Source organism: Lontra canadensis, unplaced genomic scaffold (assembly GCF_010015895.1).
Source record: "Lontra canadensis isolate GAN:19392208 unplaced genomic scaffold, GSC_riverotter_1.0 scaffold9, whole genome shotgun sequence".
Lineage (NCBI taxonomy): Eukaryota > Metazoa > Chordata > Mammalia > Carnivora > Mustelidae > Lontra > Lontra canadensis.
The window spans coordinates 37,120,068-37,144,055 of NW_022631003.1; the positions used below are offsets into that span (position 1 = coordinate 37,120,068).

A 23,988-nucleotide genomic window follows, 5' to 3' on the forward strand; every position below is an offset into this window, starting at 1 on the left:
GGCTTGAGATTCTCCCTTTCCCTTTGCCTCTCCTGTTCATACTTGCGTGCTCATGTGCTCTCTCTCAAGTAAATAAATCTTTAAACAAACAAAAAAGCATGCCAGATGTGAAGGTGGACTGTAATGGGGGGAAAGGCCAAAAAGAGAGACATATCACCCACTTAAAGTGTGTTTGCTGTTGAGCTGTGTAGGCGAACATGTGAAATGAGTGGTGTGATGGAGGAAATCCATAGTGGTAAAATCAGACAAACAATAAATTGGGATATGGAGATGAATTCCATAATTTAGGTTAGAGAATAGTGTTTTTATTCTCTAGGATTACACATTTTTACTTAGAGAATCACAACATTTCAGGTACAATGTTTCTTTTATATACCTAAAATATATAAGCTATCCCTATCCACATGCCATAAGAAAGATGTGTAGCTTTCCATGGGCTTCCGAAGTAGAAGAGTAATGGAGTTGTATTAGAACCCAGAGTGGACAGTAATGTAATCTAAGATTATATTATCATCCATCCAGAAACTCTGGTCTGAGAGGTGCTATCTACTTTAATACTGTGCTATGTGGTTGGGACTTTAAGCATCTAACTGTGGAATTAATATAAAACATTTATATTACATATTTTTTTAAAGAATCTAGGTTCAGGGATAGTAGGCTTTCTTTGACGATCTCTATAAAAATAATTTGGTACAAAATATTTAAGCAACAGCATTTACCTGGCACATATGAAAAAATACGTAGGTCTTACTTCATTAAGTCTCAGACATACAAAATGGAAATTATGCATCAGTTGGTTGGCTTTTTAAATTAAAATGTGTTTTTTTAGGCCAACAAAGGAATCATTTTAATATCAAATTGTTATTTGATTTTATTAGATTGTTGTTAGAAGACTAAAGAGTGCAAAATGGGTTAAGATTTAGATTAGTTTTGGGGCACCTGGGTCGCTCAGTGGGTTCGGCTTCTGCCTTCGGCTCAGGTCATGATCTCGGGGTCCTGGGATCTGGCTCTCTGCTCAGCAGGGAGCCTGCTTCCTCCTCTCTCTCTCTGCCTGCCTCTCTGCCTACGTGTGATCTCTGTCCATCAAATAAATAAATAAAATCTTTTACAAAAAAGATTCAGATTAGTTTTGTTCTGTGAAAATGGAGGTTGCCTCTCAGTTAAATAACATTAGAGAATGAGTATGAGGATTTTGCTCCTTAGTTGATAATTGAAAGTCACAAGTACTTATTGTTGTATCTAAACAAAGTGAAATACGAGTATTCACTTGGTATAAGTGTCCTGTTATTTATTGCCAAAATACGTTTATTAGTAAATAATTATTAAAGCCACTTTTGCCATTAGTACATGGAAGATTTCAATTATATGACAGATGATGTGCTGGATAGCTTTAAATAAAACTGCCAGGTCTAACAACTTAATCTACCACCTTTTTAAAAACATTGTAGATCAATAAATTTTGTTCAGTAAGTGCAAGATGCATGGTAAATTTTTGTTTTAAATCATTCCTATTAGAAATGGTAAGCTATGGGCGCCTGGGTGGCTCAGTGGGTTAAGCCGCTGCCTTCAGCTCAGGTCATGATCTCGGGGTCCTGGGATCGAGTCCCGCATCGGGCTCTCTGCTCAGCAGGGAGCCTGCTTCTCTCTCTCTCTCTCTCTCTTTGCCTGCCTCTCTATTTGTGATTTCTCTCTGTCAGATAAATAAACAAACTCTTTAAAAAAAAAAAAAAGAAATGGTAAGCTATTGAAAATAATAGAAGTAGGCTTTAACAGAAAAAGTAAACTAAGGTCAATATAATGAAAAAAACAAGTGGTTATGAAATACCATCTGAATGTGGGGCAGAACTTTCTAAGTCCTTATTCAACAATTTGTGACGAATAACCTTTCTTTAAGGAGACACATAAGAACAGAGAGCCAGCCCGTTAGATCCTTAGGTCACAGGGTATTTTATGAATAGCTGTGAGTTGTTTAGTATTGATTTTGGGTATGTTCAAGGCTGATATCTGTGACAAATAATCATAATAAATTAATGAAATGCCATACACTATTGTAAACATCAATTTTCCCAAATGGACTTTATGTGAAACTAATTAGGTCACTTCTGTATTTAAGATTTTTTTTAAATCACAGGAAACAGATAAAATGAACCAGTGATTATCTTTGCTATTGATGGGAAAGGCAATGAATATACCAAAAATCATAGTTTTGGGTTTACACTAATAGCATTCATTTCAAGCCTGTTGCTTTTTACTTGCTCCTTACTTTTTAAAATTAGAGGATAATTTATATACAACAAAATTCACCCTCCTGAGGGTAGAATTGAGTTTTGACAATTGCATATGGTCATGTAACCACCACCACAATGAAGATCTAAAACAACCCTATCTCCTTCTAATATTCCATCATGCTTTTTAAAAAAATTTTTTTAAATTTATCATGCCCTTTTGTAATCAGTCCCTCTCCCCACCACCTGCTGCTTCAGATTTATTTTCTGTCCCTATAGGCTTTCCTTTCCAAAATGTCATATAGAATCATATATGTGTAGCCTTTTAAGTTGGCTTCTTTCTTTTTGTTTCAGGTTTTTATTTAAATTCTAATTAGTTGGGGTAGCTGGGTGGCTCAGTTGGTTAAGTGTCTGCCTTTGGCTCAGGTCATGATTCCAGGATCCTGGGATCTAGTCCCACATCTGGTTTCGTGCTCAGCAGGGAGCTTGCTTCTCCCTCTGATGCCACTCCCCCTGCTTGTGTGCGTGCCCTCTCTCTCTCTGTCTCTCTGACAAATAAATAAAATCTTTTTAAAAAATTCCAATTAGTTAACGTAGAGTGTAATATTGGCTTCAGGAGTAGAATTTAGTGATTCATTACTTACATATAATACTCAGTGCTTATCACACGTGTCCTCCTTAATACCCATCATCCATTTAGCCCATCCCCCCCACCTCCCCTCCAGCAGCCCTCAGATTGTTCTTGATCTTTAAGAGTCCATTTTATACTTTGATCTTTTTAAATCCCCCTTCCCCTACATCATCTATTTTGTTTCTAAAATTTCACATATGAGTGAAATCATATGGTGTTTGTCTTTCTGACTTATTTCACTTAGCATAATACAGTCTAGCTCCATCCACATTGTTGTAAATGGCAAGATATAATTTTTTTTCGTGGCTGAGTAATATTTCATATATATATATATACACGTATACATATGTATACATATACATACGTATATACATATGTATATACATATGTATATACATATATATGTATCTGTGTGTATACACACACACAAACACACACACCCCCATCTTTTGTGGGGGCAGGGAGGGACAAAGGGAGAGAGAATCTTAAGCAGGTTCTATGCCCAGTGTGAACCCTGAGATGGGGCTGGATCTCAAAACCCTAAGATCATGACCTGAGCTGAATCGGATACTTAACCAACTGAGCCACCCAGGGGCCCCTTACTACATCTGCTCATCAACTGATGGACATTTGGGGTCTTTCCATAATTTGGCTATTGTTGATGATTCTGCTATAAACATTGGGGTGCATGTGCCCTTTGAGTCAGTATTTTTGTATCTTTTGGGTAAATACCTAGTTGTGCAATTGCTGGGTCATAGGGTAGTTCTATTTTTATAAGTTGGCTCTTTTCTAATGCACATGTGAGTGTCCTTACATGATTCCTTTTTATTGCTCAGTGTTATACCATTGCATGGATTTACCACAGTTTGCTTATCCATTCACTAACTGAAGGATGAGTGGGTGTTTCCAGCTTTTGGTGACAATGAATAAAGCCCTGTAAGCCTTCCTGTACAGATTTTTGTGTGAATGTAAGTATTCTTTTCACTTGGTTAAGTACCTTGGAGTGTGATTGCTAGGTCATGCAGAAGTACATGTTTAACTTTGTAAGAACCTTTCCTGGCTACTATTGGGGTAGCTTAGAATTTAGTACAAGTTTATGGTAGATGCTGAATATAATCACAGTTTACCATTTGTGGACAATGAGAGTCGGTGACAATAGTTATACTTTATTTTAATTACCACTTACTAGCTGCAAATCATGTCTTGGTTTTCTGGCTTTCATCCATTAAAACTTCAAAAGTGGACTGCATTATATCTTAATTTATTGTACAAAAGTGAATTTAGTTTTTTTTTTTAAAGATTTTATTTAGTTATTTATTTGACAGAGATCACAAGTAGGCAGAGAGGCAGGCAGAGAGAGAGAGAGGAGGAAGCAGGCGCCCCGCTGAGCAGAGAGCCCGATGTGGGGCTTGATCCCAGAATCCTGGGATCATGACCTGAGCCGAAGGCAGAGGCTTTAACCCAGAGTCACCCAGGTGCCCCGTGAATTTAGTTTCTTAAAGGTTGTCATTTCGTTCGTGTTATTGGCCAAAATTTTTAACCTCTTGAACCTCATTTTCTCTTCTACAAAATGGGCATTACTGTTTCCTACCTTACCTGTATTATTCCTTTTACAGAAGAGTCTATAAAATAGTGATCAATTATTAATACCTTACAGTGAGGATTTAATGAAATGCTGCATAGAAAGTGCCTAGCAGTACCTGACACAAAGTAAATACTAACTATAAAAAAAAAAGGAAAAGCTATTTATTTGTTTGAAAACCAAACCTGAATTTACAATTTAAACATTGCTATCAAAGCTAAGAAAGTACAATTTAAACATTGCTATCAAAGCAAAGAAAGCACAGAAGTTGGGGCATTTTTATGACAGGGAAATGTTCTGTTTTTTACATTACTGAAATTTGCCAAGGTTAAGTGGTCTTGGAATCAAATATAGACAGCTTTCCTGCCACAGTGAAATTCAAATCCATGGGTGGAGTTTGCAAAGGAAATAAAAGACAATTCAGATTTCTTTGACTCCTTCTCCTCATGTTTCTAATTATCTATTCTTTTTAGATCAGTTGTAAAACCTATTTCTTTTATTAAAAGTTAAGTTGATAACCCCCACTTCCTAATGAGCAGGTGGCGGTTACTGTGAGTCTCATTTGAAAAAACAGCCCGTCATACCTCATCCTGAACATTGCCCTCCTGTCCAGACATTGAGCATTTCCTAAGCAGGTGCAAGTGACCCAGAGCTTTAGGCCATCAGTGAGTGAGTCAAGAGTCCAGACAGGCAAGTCTCTGCCCCATTAGCTCTCCAAGTGTGGTCCCTGACGTGCAGACCCAGACTGGCTGTGTCTGCGTCACTTGGGAGCGCGTCAGAAAGGCAAATTCTGGAGCTCCACCACAGACTTTCTGAATTCAACTCTGGAGATGGGATTAGGCAACATATGTCTTAAAACGCCATCCAGGTGATTTGATGCAACTGGAGGGTGACAGCGATTGTGTGTGGACACCTGAAGAGGGGATTAGAGAGATTATTTCCAACCATTAGAGTGATGTCTGTGTAACCTGTTACTTCATTGTGATTTTATAAATATCTTCATTGATATTTTCTGATATTTCAGGGGATCAGAAATTTTTAAAGCACTTATTGAATAATATACACTTATAAAGATATATAAAATAAGTCATAAATATTATACCAGTTAAAAAGTATTCTGAAATCACCTATAAAATTTGGTTTCCTTAGGAAATCTGTGAGTAGTATTTATTCTCCAGGCTCAATGAGCTGTGCTAAAATGGAAGGTCGACTTGGCAGAATAACATTTGTGATCATTCAAAATGACATTTGTAACATCTGAAGCCAGTGAGTCCTGGATCTGTAACCTCTTCAGTCCAAGGCATGGACCCAGTTAAAGTGGAAACAAACAGTTTTCATGTTGGCTTTTTTAGAACATTACTAACAGTTAAGGAATTAGTTTCTAAACCATCCTATTCCCAAACGTATTTCTAGTTCGCTCAAAGCTTCCATGTGCCTCTGTTGTTGTTTCTTTTACCGTAATAAATACAAGTCTCCCCATCTTCAGATACTTGGCCTCATGATCAGCACTGCGGCAGCCCTTCCTCTGGGGGAGGCGTGGCATATTATGCATGAGGTTGTCTTTGAGCCGTAAGGTCTAAGAATGCCCTGAAATAAACAGTGTCCTGGTGGGGCTCCTGGCTGGCCTGTGTGTGATCTCCAGTCTACCAAAGGCTTTAGGCCAGGAGTGAGATTTTATCACATGATCATTAAAAGAGTAAAGGCAAATATTTTGTCAAACCTGAGTAGACTATCAGTATATGTGAAGTCATGTCCACTGATCAAGGTAAGTGGTTTCATTTTCTAGTGTATCTTTCTTATGTTTTTTTAGAGTGTGTGTGGTCAGTTGATAATTGAGCATGCCGAGGGGCATACAAGTGGCAGAGTGTAGTTTTGTTTCAATGTTAAGAATAAGGTTCACTTTATTTTTCAACTTTAACATTAAAATATGTACTATGGCTCTTCCAACAGGCGTCTTCTGGGTTTGCAAAGTACAAATTTGTTTAAGTTCTGTTTCTCTGACTCATTCTTACTAACATTAGAACAGTTTGAAAATTGAGTCAGTAAGGAGAGGAATGCAGAGAAAGAACGCAAGAATTTTCTTTTCTTTTTTCTTCCATTTCTGGTGTGAACAAAGCTCACAAATGTTTACCACTGATCCTTTCCTAGAGCTATTGCATGGAGCAGCACTGTGGTCAAACAACCCCCCCCCCACACACACACACCACCACCCCAGTCTGCTAGTTTTGGTAAAGTTCAGGGGACTGAGTGTTCTGGGTTTTTCATTTTAGACAACATTGTAGAGGTAGGCATGGGGTATTTTTAAATTGTTAGTGGTATTGAGCCACTGTTGTTTCTTCCAGTATTCTAGAGAGCATATACATGGGAAATTGACATTCAAAGAAGAATGAAATTCTACTGTGTGGTAGAAATATAATCATGTGATAGGAAATTTCTGCTAAAAATATTTTTTAAGACTGAAATGGGTTCATTTTGTGCAGCTAATATTCCCATTGTTTCTGCATGGACAGAATCCCTCCTAAAGAATACATCCATTGCTGAGCCAGATGGGCTGCACCTTACAGCGGCTGGCCTGCATAGCTACCAGGATTCTCTTCCCTCTGATGTCACTCCTTCTCGCGGGCTCAGTGGGGTTTGCACTGCGTGTGGAAACCCAAGGGCGGGGTTGGTCGTAGCACTGCAGCAGGGAAGCTGAGGCTCCTTTCTGGAGCTGCACAGCCTTGGCTGGCTCTGCTCCCAGGTTCCAGTAGTCTAGAGAGGAAGGAGCCCAGTCGGTGCCTGCCCCTGGTCCCTCCATCATCTGGGTGGAAGCCTTGATTCCTTTGTGGGGGTTCTACTCTTCTTGCATAAGTAAGTTCAGAGTTTGTGTCCTCTCTTCATGGTTTACCAGCATATTCCAAATATGAAAATATTTTTTAAAGTGACAATAGGGAAGTATTTTCTTTCTTCGTGACTGAAGTTCTCTCTTTGCTTGAAATAGCTTCTGTCCCTTCTCATTCCATTGTCAAACAGTTAGGGATGATTAGAAGGAATTGATGTGCCCTCCTGGAAGGCAACTCTTAAATGGAAAGAGAACTACTAGAATTTTCTGCTCCGATGGACATCTCCCCGTAGTGAGTGACCTGAAATGTAGGCTTAAGAAGCTCCTTTTAAGGTTTTTAAACTGAAAGGACAGTAATAGAGTACTTCCTGTCCCCACCAGTGGTTTATTTTGTTGCTATTATATTGTCTAAGAAAACATTTTTTGCATGCATATTTAGTGTACATGTTATTTTGTAAACGTTTTACCTCCTTTTAGTGACTGGAAGAAATTTTCCTTTACAAAACCTGTACTTATAGGCAAACTCATATGGAAACTGAAAAGTGAAAAGTAGTATGAGGAGCACTCAGTAGGAAGTATTATTTAATCTTTGCAGGGATGATAATATGGGCTTCATTTTGTAGTCATCCAAAATATATGTAACTTACACTATGATCCAAGAGTAAGATTTAAACTTTCTCAGTTCTCCTTAGACATTAAAATACCATTCAACAAATAAATAAATAAATAAATAAATAAGTAAGTCTTTTCCTTGTTGCCTGTAGACCTTATCCCTACGCCTTCTCTGATCTGCCCTCTGATAATCTTTACTCTTTGTGTTCTTTGTTGTTTATAAAATAGGGAGCCAATTTTTACTGGCCTGAAATATATTTTTAAAGGTCTTTACTCTGTAATTCTCTGAGTTGTCCCCTACCACATTTCCTCTAAGCCCTGTTTAGATCAGATCCTTCTAAGATTATTCACCCAGTTGGTTGGTCCTATGTTGAAGCTCAGAAGGAAAATGCCTATGAGGAGGAAAATTGTGTTAGCCTGGGAAGTTGGTCATTCTACATATGGTTATTAAAACCTGGCCTGGGGAAAACCCCTCCTTCTCCTCTAAGAGAATGAATACAGACAAGATTTTCTTTAAAAAAAAAAAAAAAAAAAAAAAGATTTTATATATTTGAGAGAGAGAGAGAGCAGAGGCATGCTCTCATACACACATGCATGAGTGGGGTAGGGGCAGAGGGAGAGGGAGAAGCAGACTCCCCACTGATCATGGAGCCCCAATGGGAGCTCAATCCCAGGACCCTGAGATCACAACTTGAGCCGAAATCAGATGCTTAAACCACTGAGCCACTAAGGCACCCCCAAGATTTTTTTTTAACTAACCCTCCCCACCATTAAGTCAATATGGCCTTCTCCATGTCACTGTGTAGCAACTCTTCTTTCTTTCTTTTTTTTTGAGATTTTTTTTAAGATTTTATTTATTTATTTGACACAGAGAGAGATCACAGGTAAGCAGAGAGGCAGGCTGAGGGAAAGGGAAAAGGAGACTCCCTGCTGAGCAGAGAGCCTGATGTGGGGCTCGATCCCAGGACCCTAAGATCATGACCTGAGCCAAAGGCAGAGGCTTAACCCACCAAGTCACACAGGTGACCTACAACTCTTATTTCTTAGGCTCTAGCCAAAGACCTTTATCTTCCTTCAGTCTTTTTCCTCTTACATTGAATCTGTCAACAGATCTTGCTTTAAGAGACCTCAAACTGACCATGTTTTAATATCTCCCCTACTGCTTCACAGGCTCAAGCCACATTCAAGCTTTCCTTGGATTATTCCAATCACTACTTATCTGTCCTTGACCTCCTGGACTCTGTTCTGCATGCAGCAGCCTGAGTGCTCCTTTAAAAATGGAAAACAGGGAGGGACGCCTGAGTGGCTTAGTCGGTTGAGTACCTGCCTTCAACTCAGGTCATGATCCCAGGGTCCTGGGTTCAAGTCCCACATCGGGCTCCTTGCTCAGTGAGGAGTCTTCTCCCTCTGCCTGCTCTGCCTGCCACTGCCCCTGCTTGTACTCTCTCTCTCTCTTTCTCTCTCAGACAAATATATAAAATCTTTCTGAAAAGTAGGAAACAGATCATGGTCTCTCCTCTGCTTTATAACGCTTCAGTGGATTCCCAGCTCTGTGAAAGGGATAGCCCCTATCCTCTCAGCGATTGACCAGGTCCTGTCTGTGCTGACGCCAGCCTCTATTGTTAACTCTGACCTCAATGCCAAATGCTCCCTGCTCATTCTTACCTATCCATGTTGTCTTTCTTTTTCTTTCCCCCATGTTGTCTCATTTCTTCCTGAACGTATCTACTGTGCTACTATTAGGACTTTTGTGGTTTTATCCTTTGCTTGAATGTTAATCCCCCAAATATTTGTTGTCTCACTCTCTTCAGGTCCACTCAACTGTCACTTGATTGGGGAAGCTTTCCTTGAACTGCCCCACCCAACAACCCTCTGCCTCCTTTATTCATCTTTGTTTTCCTCATAGCTCTTTATGCCACCTAGCATTTATATAAGTGTATTTTTTTTATTGTGTGGCTCACGGTTCTAGGGCCTAGAATAGTGACTGATAATATACTGGGTGCTTTGTTAATATTTGTTATATGATTGAGTACATTTCTAATACTTGTGACCTTGTGTTCATTTAAAGCCAACTGAACAGGAGTATAAAGAAGTTAATAAATTAAACATACATATTTATAGTATTCTCCATTTCTTCCCTTCAGTTCACTTTCATAAACATTCTGCTTATTAGTTCCTGTTCTTTCTTGTTAAGCAGAATCTGAGTAATGAGTGTCTTTCCATTGGAAGTCTGGAGGCCAACTTGATCACTGTTACAAAGAACAGAGAAAAAGGGAGAGTGACACTGAAGTCATGGCTGGGCTCAGTAAGTGGTTTTGAGTTATGAATTACAGGGCTCTGTTAGAGAAAATAGATGGGAGAAGTTTTGGGGTATGAGACCAAGAAATTTGGGGAACCATTTGTCTGTGTGGAGAAAATTATGGCAAGATGACAATAAAATGTTTAAGATGTCTTATTACATATTCAGGATGTGCTTTCCCCACTTTCTTTTTCTTGTTTTTTCTTCCTCCATTTAAGGCATTTAACTTTGAAATTGTCCCATAGGAGGAAAATAAGAAAAGTATGAAGATAAAATAAAATGTAACAATCTAGAAATGTTTCCTCTTAATAAGTTCTTGTAAAGCTTGATTTAAAGAGGATAGAAAGCCAATTCATGGATTAAAGTGTGAGAATTATTTATGGGTTTATACTTCATCCAGTTTCTTTCCAAATTCATCTGGATAATTGGAAATTGACCGGCATTTTAAAATTTATAACCAGGAGTTAAATTCTGTGAACTATTATTTGCTATACAATAATATGTTTATCAGAGTAATAACAATGATACGTTGCTGGGTCACATTACTTGGAAGTATGAAATCTATTTTGAATATAATGAAAAGTATATAAAGCTTGACTTTATATACTTTTACTTTATATACTTAAAAATGATTATTTTTGTGACTTTGCAAATATAAGCCCCCTAATGACTATTGAACTGGTGAAGTTACCGATTTATAAAGAATATCACCAGTTTTTCTCTTTTAACATTGCCCAACAAATTTTTTTTTCTTGATTTACTTCTGTCAGGGTTGCTAATTTAGAATGGAAAATAGCAAAATACAGAATGAAATGATTAGCAAAGAAGATATTTTTTTACTTCTTTATTCTAAAATTCATTAACTTATTTAGATACAGGACAATGTTAAGGAGACATGCTTAGGGATAGGGAATATAACTGTACAGTAGTTCCCTTTCACCCAGGGTTTCACAAGCAGATGATCCTTCTTCTGATGTGTCGTCAGAAGGTCAGTAGTAGCCTAACAGTATGTCACAATAACTGTGTCCTTCACCTTCCATCAGCTCATCAAGCAGACATTTTATCATTCCACATCATCACAAGAAGGGTGAATATGGAACAATAAGATACTTTGAGAGACAGAGCAAGCGCAGTCACATAACTTAGCATAGTATGTTATAATTGTTTTATCTTATTATTGCTAATCTCTTGTCTGTGCCTAATGTATCAAATAACCTAATCAGAGGTATGTATGTATAGGAAAAAGAGTAAATATAGACTTCAGTACCATTTGCAGTTTTAGGCATCCACCTAAGATCTTAACATCCTCTGTGGATAAGGTTGGGGGTGGGGCAAGGAACTAATGTATTCACTAGACCCAATTCTTTTTTTAAGATTTTATTTTATTTATTTGACAGAGCGAGAGAGCACAAGCAGGGGGAGAAGCAGACAGAGGGAGAGGGAGAAGCAGGCTCCCCACTGAGCAGGGAGCCCGATGGGGGGCTCTATCCCAGGACCCTGGGATTCCAGGGTCCCAGACCTGAGCTGAAGGCAGATGCTTAACTGACTGAGCCACCCAGGCGCCCCTCACTAGACCCAGTTCTAAAAACCTTCTAATATTCCTGCCTTCAAGGAAGTTTAAGTATGTCTCTACCCAGACACAGATTAAAGCAGTGACTATGCCTGACAAATGTAATAATATAGATACAAAATATGTGTTTGGAGAACAGAAAAGGAGGATCAACTGACTGATTCAAGGAAATTTTCTCAAAAAGGTGACATTGGAACTAGAGTAATATGATAAAAGTCTTTCAAGCTAAGGGAACCAACATAGGCAAAAAATACAGAGACATAGGAAAAGAATATAATTATGTTCTCGAAGGTAGAGTGCTGGGTTGTGTATGGCTGTGAGTAGATAGACATGAAACCTTTATGGGTAGATGTCTAATGCTCAGATGTCTGATGGTGAAGAGCCTTTTATGCAAATTAGAGTTTTTTCCATGGGTCTTGCAATTCTGTTAAAGGATTTTAAGCTAGGGGAGGAATAAGATTGGTTATACCATGGAATGAATAAAATAAATTTGGTCTTTGTAGGAACAATCCTCTTAGACGTAACTAAACATGACATATATAATGAAATTTTAAAATTCAGAACTAGAATTTGGTGAATTGGCTTACTTTTCTTCCTTCCTCTGTCAGCCGGGGTGGGGGGGGGGGGGGGAATAATAGAAAAGCTAGATGGAATATTTGCTTTTTAAGTTTTCATGACTGAAACAATCCCCTACACTGTTAGAAGCTGAACACACAATGCTATTGTGCTCCTGCTCTAGAACCCAGCCAGGGAAAAATACAAGGCCGTGAGGCCTGCTGGTCTGATTACATAGCAGGGAAAGCAAATATCTAACTTGTTAAGCTGTTAAATAGTACATTTTTAGTAAAATGGGAATTATATTAATGTTTGTCTTAAAAGAAAGGGTAGTGAAATTTAAAAAAAAAAAAAAGTGAGGTGGGATAGATTAAAGACTGTCTCCAAACCTTTTTGTGGAAAGCCACCTACCTTGTCAGATTTTTTAAAAATTGCCGCTCTTCAAATAGAAGTGTTGAGGTCTATGTACTACCCATCTGTGACCCATAGGCAAGCAATGATATACAGCAGTCAATTTTCTCTCATTTATAAAGGTAAGTAACTTTCTCATAGTCACAAAAGTAAATAATCACGTCAAAACTTTGGCCTTTTACTAATCTGCCCTCTTTTCTCTTAGGAAAAAAATGCCCTTCCCAGATAAACATTAGCCTTGTTTCCCACAGCAGGTCTGGCTGGTGTCCTGGACTATAGTGATTGTATTAGTGTGTTTAAACAAGTAACTTTCAGGATGAAGGACTTGCTGGCCCTGAGGAGCTTTTCCTATTTTGTAGGTTTGTTTTTTTTTTTAAGATTTTATGTATTTATTTGAGAGAGAGAGGAAGAGCACAAGCAGGGAGAAAGGGAAGGGAGAAAGAGAAGCAGACTCCTCACAGAGCAGGGAGCCCGACGCAGGGCTCAGTCCCAAGACCTGGGACCATAAACTGAACTAAAGGCAGACACTTAACCAACTGAGCCACCCAGGTGCCCTGATAAAGTTCATTTTTACCCATGATTGCTATGAAGCTAAATTTAGGTTTGAAAACTGAATGAGCAGTATCAATAACTGCAAAACGATGTGTAGGAAGACAGTGGGCTGAGAAGTAGAAGTTTGCCAGTAATTTTAAGGAGGCAATGTGGAAGCTTACAGACACTAGTTAATAAAGAGTGTTAGTCTGGAAGGTTTTAGCTGCTGGAAATCAGGTTTAGAGAAATCAAATTCAGAAAAGCAGGTACAGAATTTTGAAAAAAGCAAAGTCAAGAAGGATTTGGTTATGAAAATGATTTTGTGTGTGTGTGTGAAGAGAAACAGTAGTCAGTTTTTGGTTGCTTATGATCAAGATAATTAACAGTTCTGTTTGGTCTTAGCAACATCCTTGTCAAACCTTATGCAACACTGGCCAGTTTGATTTTCTTCTTTCTGGACCTGCTGATAAATTTATTGTGAATAAATGGAAAATAGTTTGGCAGTGGGTAGAAGGAAGAGGAAAAGCCAAGATTCTGGTTAATTTATAAACCAGACATCTTGAATAAATGAGTTGGCTATAGCTCTTAGAAAAAAACAACTTTATTTTGCCCTTCAAGTTCTTTTCTTACATCTGTTTTTATTTCTTCCAGAGTTTTTGAAGTCAATAAAATTTTTAAATTTTATTGTTTCAGAAGTCTCCTTTCATAGCAGGGCTTTCCATACTTGGCCAGAATAATCTCCTTCTTTTGAATTCTCAAGCTTCTAATTGATACCTTCTCAAATATACAGAGGACGTCTAGATTTTTGGCGTTTTGTGGTATTTTAGAGAGAGCATGTGCATGCACACAGATTGGGAAGGGGGAGAGGGAGAGAGAATCTCAAGGAGACTCATGCTGAGCACAGAGCCCATCATGGGGCTTGAACCCATGACCCCGAGATTACCACCCAGGCTGAAACCAAGAGTCAGATGCCCAACTGACTGTGTCACCGAGGTGCCCCTCAGTAGTAGATTCTAAAATCAGATAATTTACTTTATCTACCATATAGCAAAGAGGGCCTCATTCTTGAGATTAAATTTTGGGTTTACCTTCAATAGCCATTTGATGCTGTGAACCTAAATCATTTCTATTAAAATTTCACATGGTATCTCCATTTTATGATACAATTTTGGTGGAACTTTAGCTTAACAGCTAAAAATTTAAAAAATTCATTTCATCCAGCTTCCAGTGAAAATACTAATTTGATCTATGCCTGTTATGATATCAGAAACAGTGGATCTCAACCTTGACTATGCCTTGCAATCACTTCAAAACACAGATACCTTGGGACACCTGCTGGCTTGCTTGATTGAGTGTCTGCCTTCAGCTTGGGTCTTGATCCCAGAGTCCTGGGATCAAGCCCCAAGAGAGGCTCCCTGCCCAACGGGGAGTCTTCTTCTCCCTCTGCCCCTCCCCTGCACTTGTTCTCACTCCCTCTCAAATAAACAAAATCTTTAAAAAAATATAAAAATAAAACATAGATACCTGGCACCCCTCCCAATGATCTCATTGATTTGGGATTCAGTGCAGGTAGTGCAGGTTTTATTTTTTTTTTTTTAAAGATTTTATTTATTATTTATTTGACAGAGAGAGATCACAAGTAGACAGAGAGGCAGGCAGAGAGAGAGAGAGAGAGAGGGAAGCAGGCCCCCTGCTGAGCAGAGAGCCCGATGCGGGACTCGATCCCAGGACCCTGAGATCACGACCTGAGCCGAAGGCAGCGGCTTAACCCACTGAGCCACCCAGGCGCCCCGTGCAGGTTTTATTTTTTAAAGCTCCAGAGGTGATTCATGGGTGAGCACGATTGACCAAGAGCATGATCTACTGGTTTATTAGTTCAACATGCTGTAGATAGCTGGGGAAGATAATTTTTACTAAAAATATTAGGAAGGCAACTGAATTAATAACATAGTAAGCATGTGGGATTTAGATCAATAAGAAAGTAAAGATCATACCATGTAGCACTATTAGGTTACCCCAAAGTCATCTGTAAGCCCAGATGTGCTAGATAAACCATGTTAGATCAACTGTGCCATGATGCCGTTAATGAGTTTCCTGAAACCTAGAAGTTTTTACTCAAGGAGGTCACATTGCTAGCTGGGGACAGAACCAAGAGTGGTTCTGGAAAATTATAGTGCTAATGTATCACAGTGTATACGAATAATAGTGTCATCATACAGCACTTACACCACTAATCCGTAGTTTTTTGACTTGATTATTTAGATCAAGGTCTGGAAATCTTTTCCGCAAAGGGCCAGATTTGGGATTCAGTGCAGGTAGTGCAGGTTTTATTTACATATATCATGTGTATTTTAGGCTTTGAAGAACACAGGGTTTCCGTCACGGCTACTCATTTCTGCCAATTTAGTGAGAAAGCATCATACACGGTATGTAAAAGAATGAGTGTGGCTATATTTCAGAAAAATTTTGTTGACAAAAATAAGTGATGGACCATATTTGCTCTGTGAGCTGTGGATTGCAGACCTTGAGTTCAGGTTTATTTTAATTTTCCCATTGAGGGACCTGTGGGCTGTAGTTTGTAGCTCCCTGATTCAGGGGCATTTTAAACTTCCTAGTTGAGAGCAGGGTGAGGATCCTGGTGACCCTAAACACTGATAACTCCACTGGCACTCATTGATCCTGTTTCAGTGCCCTCTCTTGCAAGGTGCTAAGTACACACTTATTGAATTAATGTATATATGCAACTTTTAAACTTTTTTCTATTATCTTCAACCAACCTGTGTAACCAGTCTTCCAGTCAGGGAAAAAGTTGGCACATATGCCAGCTATGGAGAAGAAATGCACTTCTGTTCTTTGAAGTCTGTGGCAGGCTGTAATTGCTGGGTTTGGTAGAATTCTCGAAGTGAATAGGGATCTGATTTGCTCTGAGGACATTTATTATCCTAATTTCTTAGAGCAGATTCTAAGACTTTATTTCTAAAAAGGCATTCTTTTCTTTTTTAAAAATTTAAATTCACGTTAGTTAACATAGTATATTATTAGTTCAGGGTAGAATTTAGTGATTCATCACTTGCATGTAACACCCAGTGCTCATTACATCAAGTGCCCTCCTTATTGCCCATCACCCATTTAGCCCATCCCCCCCCCCACCTCTCCTCCAGCAACCGTCAGTTTGTTTCCTGTAGTTAAGAGGCTCTTATGGTTGGCCTCCCTCTGTGTTTTTATCTTATTTTTCCTTCCCTTCCCCCATGTTTATTAGTTTTGTTTCTTAAATTCCACATATGAGTGAAATCATTGTATTTGTCTTTCTCTAACTTATTTTGCTTAGCGTAATACTCTTAAAACGTATTTCTTAAACTTGGTTTTGTAATAACTAGGGTGTTGTTAGTGATTAAAGAGAATGTTTAGTTTCTCAGAACAATATTTCAATTCATTTGGATTTAAGATCTCTATCATGCTTGTATGTGGTGAGTGGAGTCTTTGGCAAAACAGAGCAAATACTGGAAATCGCACTTCAGATCATGAGTCCATTTGCAGTACAAAATACAAATGGGCCTGACCCTAGTTGTGGTGGAAATTTAAAGCCCTGGTGTGACTCTTGGCTTTACCACTATTTACCAACCTTACTAGAACATGGAGATCTCTGTCCTACATGCTTCTGTCGATGCTGAAGGTGAACTGTGGTGAGATATATGGGAAAGTGCTTCATGAGCTCTTTCCTGGCCTCTCCTTGTAGAGTCTGAGTCGACTGTAGCAGGAACCACAGAGCACCCCCAAGCTGACTAGGACTGCACTGTCATGGAGGGAACCTGAGAGATATGCCCACTGGTACTCAAAAAAAATGTGTAAAAGTATATAATGGAGTGGCCTTCTTGGCCTCAGTAGAAGATGAGAAATCTCAAAAATTGAAGGGCAAGTGAGAAGAAGGTCAAAGCAGGGGAGAGGCAGAGGAGTCTGGAACTCTGTCTTGATCTGTTTAATTACCCCAAATCAAAATTCATATTCTTTTTAAGATTTTATTTATTTATTTGACACAGAGAGCGATCACAAGTAGGCAGAGAGGCAGGCAGAGAGAGGGAGGAAGCAGGCTCCCTGCTGACCAGAGAGCCCAATTCGGGGCTCGATCCCAGGGTCCTGGGATCATGACCTGAGCTGAAGGCAGAGGTTTTAACCCACTGAGCCACCCAGGCGCCGCTTAAGTGGGATTTCTTGAACCTCCTGGCTACCCAGCGTTGACTGAAATGGAGGCACAGGATCAAGGCAAGTGGCTGGAATATAACAGATGCAATCACTTGATGATCTTCTGAGTGAAAGCCAAAGAATTATGCACTAGAGTCCTTATCCAGAGGGTGTTTACAAACTGTGTGTGGATGTGACCTCTCACATCAGCATAGTTACTTCACCACCACCACCTCCATTTATCACTGCCTCCATTCACCACCTTCATAATGGACACAACAATGCCTGCCTGCCTTTATCTCATTAGATTCTTGAGAGGAATTAATGAAATGGTGCATATAAAGTGCCTCACATTCTGCATACTTGGCTCAGAATAAACAATAAACAATGTTGTTATTTTTTTTTACTACTGTGGTTAACAGTATCTGTTGTATACTGTGTAAGTTTTAAAGCATTGGGAAATCCCAAGTTATGATTGTTAATATTTTTGTGACATTTAGAGAAACAACGTGTGTATATTGCTGAAGGATATGTATCTTAGCATCAATGTATCCCTGTCTGAAGTTATGCATTGTACTACATTTATCCAAATGCTTCTTCCTGTCTAGAGAACAAATCAGTTGAGAAAAGGCCATTTTGAATACTAGTTTTTTTTCAGGGAGCATAAGCTTATTCTAATTCCCTGTTGGAATTTTGGGTTATAAGTCTTCAGGAAGAAGTCAAGCTTCCTATCAAATGCATTGTTTTGCCTGATCTTGGGATTTAAACCCCAGGGAGGTCACAGCAAAGGAGCAGTTAGATCTGTTTGTGACTCAGCAGTAAAGGCGATTGATGTGCTTTTATACTCAGGGGTCTTAGGATATTTTTCTCAATGAAATAAAACTGTCCACAGTATTCTATGTATTGCTGTTCTCTGCATGGTTAATTATTGTCATACTTTACATCCTATTTTATAACCACTTTGAAGGGGAAAAAGTCCCTTTGGAGATTTTTCTGTGTTTACTAAGTTTCAAGTCTGCTAGGCTGTGGGATTTTCCAGGTGAGAGGAGGAGACTGGTAGAGAGACAGTGGACTATCAGAATTAGAGAACTGTGATCTCACCTGGGCTCTAAAACTCTAGTTTTAGATTACAGAACTCAAACATCCAGGGCCTGGTGCTAGTGCTGCTTTTTTGGTCAGCACATTGTGTTGTGGGATTGGGCAGCCACAAAGCTGGGGGCAGGAGCATCACCTCAAGAGCCGAGGGCAGGTTAGAGTTTCAGCTAAATTTGAGTCAAGGTCATGAGTGCAGCTAAAATAAGGGCGAAGTCAGAAACAGATGCCAGTAGCAGAGATGGGGAATTGGGGGGGGGGGGGGAATAGCCAAGCCTATAGCTGTCAGAAGGCAGGACGGATCCTAGGGCCACTTTTCCCAAAAATATGTTCTAAGACACATTAGCCCTGTGGGATATTGTCTTGTAATCTATGATGGCAGGTTTTCCTGGACATATAGTGGGTTCAAAGTCAAACAGGTTTTTCTACTTTAGGGCTTGTTGTAACCTCTAACATGCCCAGTGGTATCATGGGGATACAAGGTAAAGCTATAAAATTTGTCAGGTCACTAGTATTTCACACAGAATCATTGTTTGTGGTGAGGGTAGTGGGAGATGGAGTGGACAAGAGGGTTGGAGGGGGGCATGGGGGTGAGAGATGCTGTTGGCAGAGTAGAGTTTCCCAGAACACACTTTGGGAGAGGCTGCCCTAGGGTATGTGGCATGTGCTATGAAGTTTCCTGTGGCTTTTCGCCTGGGCTCTTGAGTGGACAGCTTGAACCCTGTGGAGTCCTGAAGGAACCCGCAAATACCCACAAATTTTCTCCAGGCTCTCAATAACTGTTCTTGTTTCATCCCTCTAGCCTCATCACTTGACTAATAATTGTTACTGCTGTTAATAAAATTAAGGAAATTAGTCCTCATATAAAAAAGGTTAAGTGATTTAACCCGTAGTTACTGAGACCAAAAACAACAACAGCAAAATGGGTCAGAACTTATGTACAGTTGGCCCTGCCTTAGGCATACAGGCCTACCCTGCTCCCTTAAAAGGCAACAAAAAACACTGTTTTTTTAAGGTTTCAAAGGGAATACATTTGAGAAATTTAACAATGAGTTTTAAAAATGAGGCAGATGGCGTGTTTAGGAATGAACTTAATGAATATCAGGGCATACTGTTCATTCAAGCATTCCCACAGGCTTCTGGAACTTAACACGCAACTGTATCCTTGCATGCTTACTTAAAATGAAAGGCACTGTTTCCTTGTCACATTAGCCAGGAACCTGAGCAAGCATCATATCTTACTCCTCTCTGTTCATCTCTTCTTCAGCCAGGCCCCTACCTGTGCCACCCTCAGGATGTCTCACCAGGCACTCCTCTCCTCTTCAGCCTCTGCCATGGGCACGGTGCCGGTGCTTAGCCTGCGCTAGACCAGGGTAGTTAGCAGGGGGATGAGGGAACGGGGCGGGGGGCGGGGGGAGGCGAGCATTCCAGATACCCATGGATTTGCATATACCTCTTCTCTCGTGTAAATCATGAGTTACATGAGGGGACAGATTATGGCTTATTTGGTCTCCTGTTCCCAGTAGTTAGCAGAGTCCTGGGGCATTTTTAATTAGGGAGTTACTCGTACATTTAAGTAGAGACAGAAAAAGCAAAGAATGAAATGAAGTAGAAGCTTGATAGGGTCTGTTAATCCCTTTGTGGCTGATCATTGGGTATTTTTGTTGCTGACAGAACGGTTTGTATTTTGGAGGCATAAAGACAAGACCTGTTAAAATTGAGTACCAAGTTTCTTTAAGTGGTCATAAGTACTTATGTGTGCTTTTCAGAGAATTGTCAGATTCATTGTCAAATTTTCAGAGTCATTGCCAAAACAGCAGTTATGATTAATGTCCAATGGAGGAAAATTGAAAAAGGTTTATGGAGTCCAGGATATGGTAAAGGGTGAAGGATAATGATTAAATCGTTTGGGATTGAAATTATCTGCAGTAAATTCTCTATAGCAAATGTCAGACATCATTTTATCATTACGGATGCTGTTACCTTTATTGAATAAAGATTCATGTTTGTAGCAGGCCATGTGCTTATTAACTAATTATTAATTTGCAGAAGGGTCATTATGTGGCTTGAATTGAACCAAATGGTTTATTGGGCATCCTAGAAGTAGCAGAGGGGCTGGGCACTGAAGCACATGACAGGTGCTGAGAAACTAAGCCAGTATGAGCAAGTGCTAGGTGGTACATCGAAAGTTGGGCAGTGGTCAGGGCAGTTACAAGCAAGGCAGGCAGAGAAGGAGGCAAGTGAGGAGGGCCCGAGGAAGCTGGCGGGAGGAGAAAGGGAAGGATCTGGTTCCCTGATCCACTACTCTGACATCCTATAGCACTGAGTATTCAAGGGGAGGGAGAAATTCTCCTCTGTCTAGGGTTCTTCTAGCTGGACTAACAATTAAATTTACATGAGACAGATTAACTGGAGAAAAAGCCACACCTTTATATGTGTGTATGGAGGCCCAGTTATAAAATTGAGACCTAAAAGGATGACCAAGGCAGGCAGGTTTTATACTTTTGGGCAAAGAGACAATAGTGGGAAATTGACAGGACAAGGAAAACATTAGAATTCCCTACTAGCCGAAGCTCCCAGACAGAACTTGGGCTGAGGTTGTAGATTAGTAAGAAGTCACCAGAGTGGTTTATGCAGCCTCTCAGCTCTAAATTCCCTATCTCTATAATAAATATATCTCCACCTCCTGGAACAGGGAGAGATACCTTCCACACAGAAGCTATATTTTCTGCTTTCAAGAAGACAGAGGAGGATCTGAGTGTCCTTGCACAAACGGTCTCTTAAGTAATTGTTATTTGAAATAATCAGCTTATGCAGAGTGTTTAGATAAATCTTGGTCCCAGTTTAATCCACCTGGTTACACTTTGCCATAAGAAGGAACTAAGAAATGGGTGTAGTTATAAATTGAAAACAATTGATCAGATAAAGCACAGCACCTCTTCTAACTCTAGGTGGTGAAAACTAGAACCCCCCTTTGCAAGGAGGCAAAAAGAAACACATACTTGATTGTGGTTTCTGTTTATTCCCACCTTCCGCTCTAGTCAACGCCGCGGACAGAATGATCTTTGTGCTTTAAATAGCCAGAGCTTTCTGTAATCTTGACCGACAGTCTCAGTTGAATATAACAAAAAAGTGAACCCCATCAGGGCATGATTTAGGGGTGGAAGAACTACCTCTAACTCTCTTCCTGATGCAGGGGGGTGCTGGAGGAAGTTCAGTCTCTACGATCATACCATGCCAAGGGCACAGCAGAGCTATCCCAGCACCGATACAGAAGTCATCATGGAATGTGTACTTTCAACACGTCTATGCAGGAATTCAGGGACCTAACAAATGGTCACACTGAAAGGGGGAAACAGATTCAGAAGCCTAGCACCAACATTTAAATTGTAGTAGTAAAATGTAGTCAGCAACATAAGAGGCACTATGGTCCTGGGCCTCATGCTACTCAAAACTGGAATTTTGACAAGCTTAGTGTGGTTTGTTTCAGTTCATCTAACAGAATTCTAACTTTTAAGGGAGCAGACAATAGCATTCTTTAGAAATGTTATCTTTTTCATTCCTTATGCATAACAAAAAAAGAAAAAAACACTCAGTAAATAATCATGGAGCGTATTTCAGGAACATAAATATTTCTATTTTGAAAGCATTATTTTTGTGTCTTTAAAGGCTGTACATTTCTTTCATCTCATTGCATTCATGCAACGTTGCATTTGATTAAGAAAAATGCAGTAGTCAACAGTTGCTTTTTTGTACATTTTATTTGTGCTCATCCAGCTATGGGACCTTGAAAATGTTGACTATCTACAGTTACCTACCTTCAAGGCTTATTTTGAATTCATACTGCTTTTGAACTTTAAAGACCTCAAGCTATCTGCTTTCTCTGATAGTATCAAATTCTGTAATTTTAGGTAGCATCATCTGATGAGGTCTGAAACATTGGCAGCCCACATTGCCTATTAGTGACTCTAGTAAATGTAAACAAAATTACAGATTATGATGGATGGAAGCATTTGAGTCAGTTGCTGGGATTTTTAGCTGCTGCTGTTTTTATCAAGACATCTGGGTAAACAATTCCAGATGTTTAGAAATCTGCAGGGTTGTGAGAAACATTACTTGGGTAAAAGATTTTTCCTAGATACTTAGAATTTGTGTAGAAGTAAACTTGAATGTTTTAAAACTTAGATAAGAATGGAAATGTTTGAAATTTCATGTAGAATTGGTCTCTCAAATAGTTATATGTACTTATTATTGAAATTTAGAAAACATCTCTCATGGGGATGCCCGGGTGTCTGAGTTCATTAAGCATCTGCCTTTGGCTCAGGTCATGATCCCAGGGTCTTGGGATCGAGTTCTGCCTTGGGCTCCTTGCTTAGCAGGGATCCTGCTTCTCCCTCTTCCTGCGGCTCCCTCTGCTTGTGCTCTGTCTCTCTCAAATAAACAAAATAAAATAAAATAAATTCTTAAAAACAAAACAAAACCCTCTCTCATGAAAGGCAAATGAAGGTAGGCAAATGAAGAGAAACTTGCCTAAGGTCTCTAGAGTTCATTTGTTCAAAACTATTTATTGATCATCTACTATGTGGCAAGTGATATTCCTGGGATACATCAGAACAAAGGTCACTGCCTTCTCAGAGCTGACATTCTAACCAGGGGTCACAGACAATAAGTAAATATGGTATTGATTTAATTTTATTGAAGTATAATTGATATACAACATACTAGTTTCAGGTGTGCAGCATAACTCAATATTTGTATACATTGCAAAATGACCACCACAGTAAGTCTAGTTACCATCCCTCACCAAAGTTACAATTTTCTTTCTTGTGATAAGAACTTTTAAGATTTTACTTTCTTACTTTTTAAGTTTGCAGTACATTATTGCCTGTAGTCACCATGGTGTGCATTACAATCCCATGACTTATTTTAGACCTATAAGCTTATACCTCTTGAATCTCTTCACCCTTTTAGTCTACCACCCTAACCCTTTTCCCTCTGGCAGCCACCAATCTGTTGTTCTCTATGTATGAGTTTTGTTTGTTCAGTTGTTTTGTTTATTAGATCCCACAGATAAATGAAATCATATAGTAATTGTCTTTGACTTATTTCACTTAGTGTAATACCTTCAAGGTCCACCATGTCATCACGAATGTCAAGATTTCATTTTTTAAAATGAGGACTATATTCCAGTGTGTGTGTGTGTGTGTGTGTGTGTGTCTGTGTATGTGTGTGTGTTTCTTTATCCATTCACCCAATGATGAACACTTAGGTTTTTTGCATGTTTTGGCTATTGTACATAATCCTACACTGATATAGGGGTACATATATCTTTTCAAATTAGCATATTCATTTTCTTTAGGTGCTGGAATTGCTGGATCATATGGTAGTTCAATTTTTAACTTTTTGAGTAACCTCCATACTGTTTTCCATAGGTACTGCACAAATTTACATTCCCATCACTAGTGCACATGGGTTCACTT

General features: G+C 39.3%; 1 protein-coding gene across 3 annotated transcripts in view; it reads left to right on the forward strand.

The window, feature by feature from the left end:
- The window catches only part of FGD4 (FYVE, RhoGEF and PH domain containing 4), a 130,016-nt gene that overhangs the window by 34,523 nt on the left and 71,505 nt on the right, over nt 1-23,988 (forward strand). Inside the window, exon 1 of one of the 3 annotated variants that reach the window (XM_032855325.1) lies at nt 6,019-6,203. The exons of the other annotated variants lie outside the window; for them this stretch is intronic. Coding sequence (XP_032711216.1) covers nt 6,188-6,203 — 16 coding nt within the window. The 5' untranslated portion in view covers nt 6,019-6,187. Of the gene's footprint in view, nt 1-6,018; nt 6,204-23,988 lie in introns of those variants that run through there. 3 annotated transcript variants of the gene reach the window in all.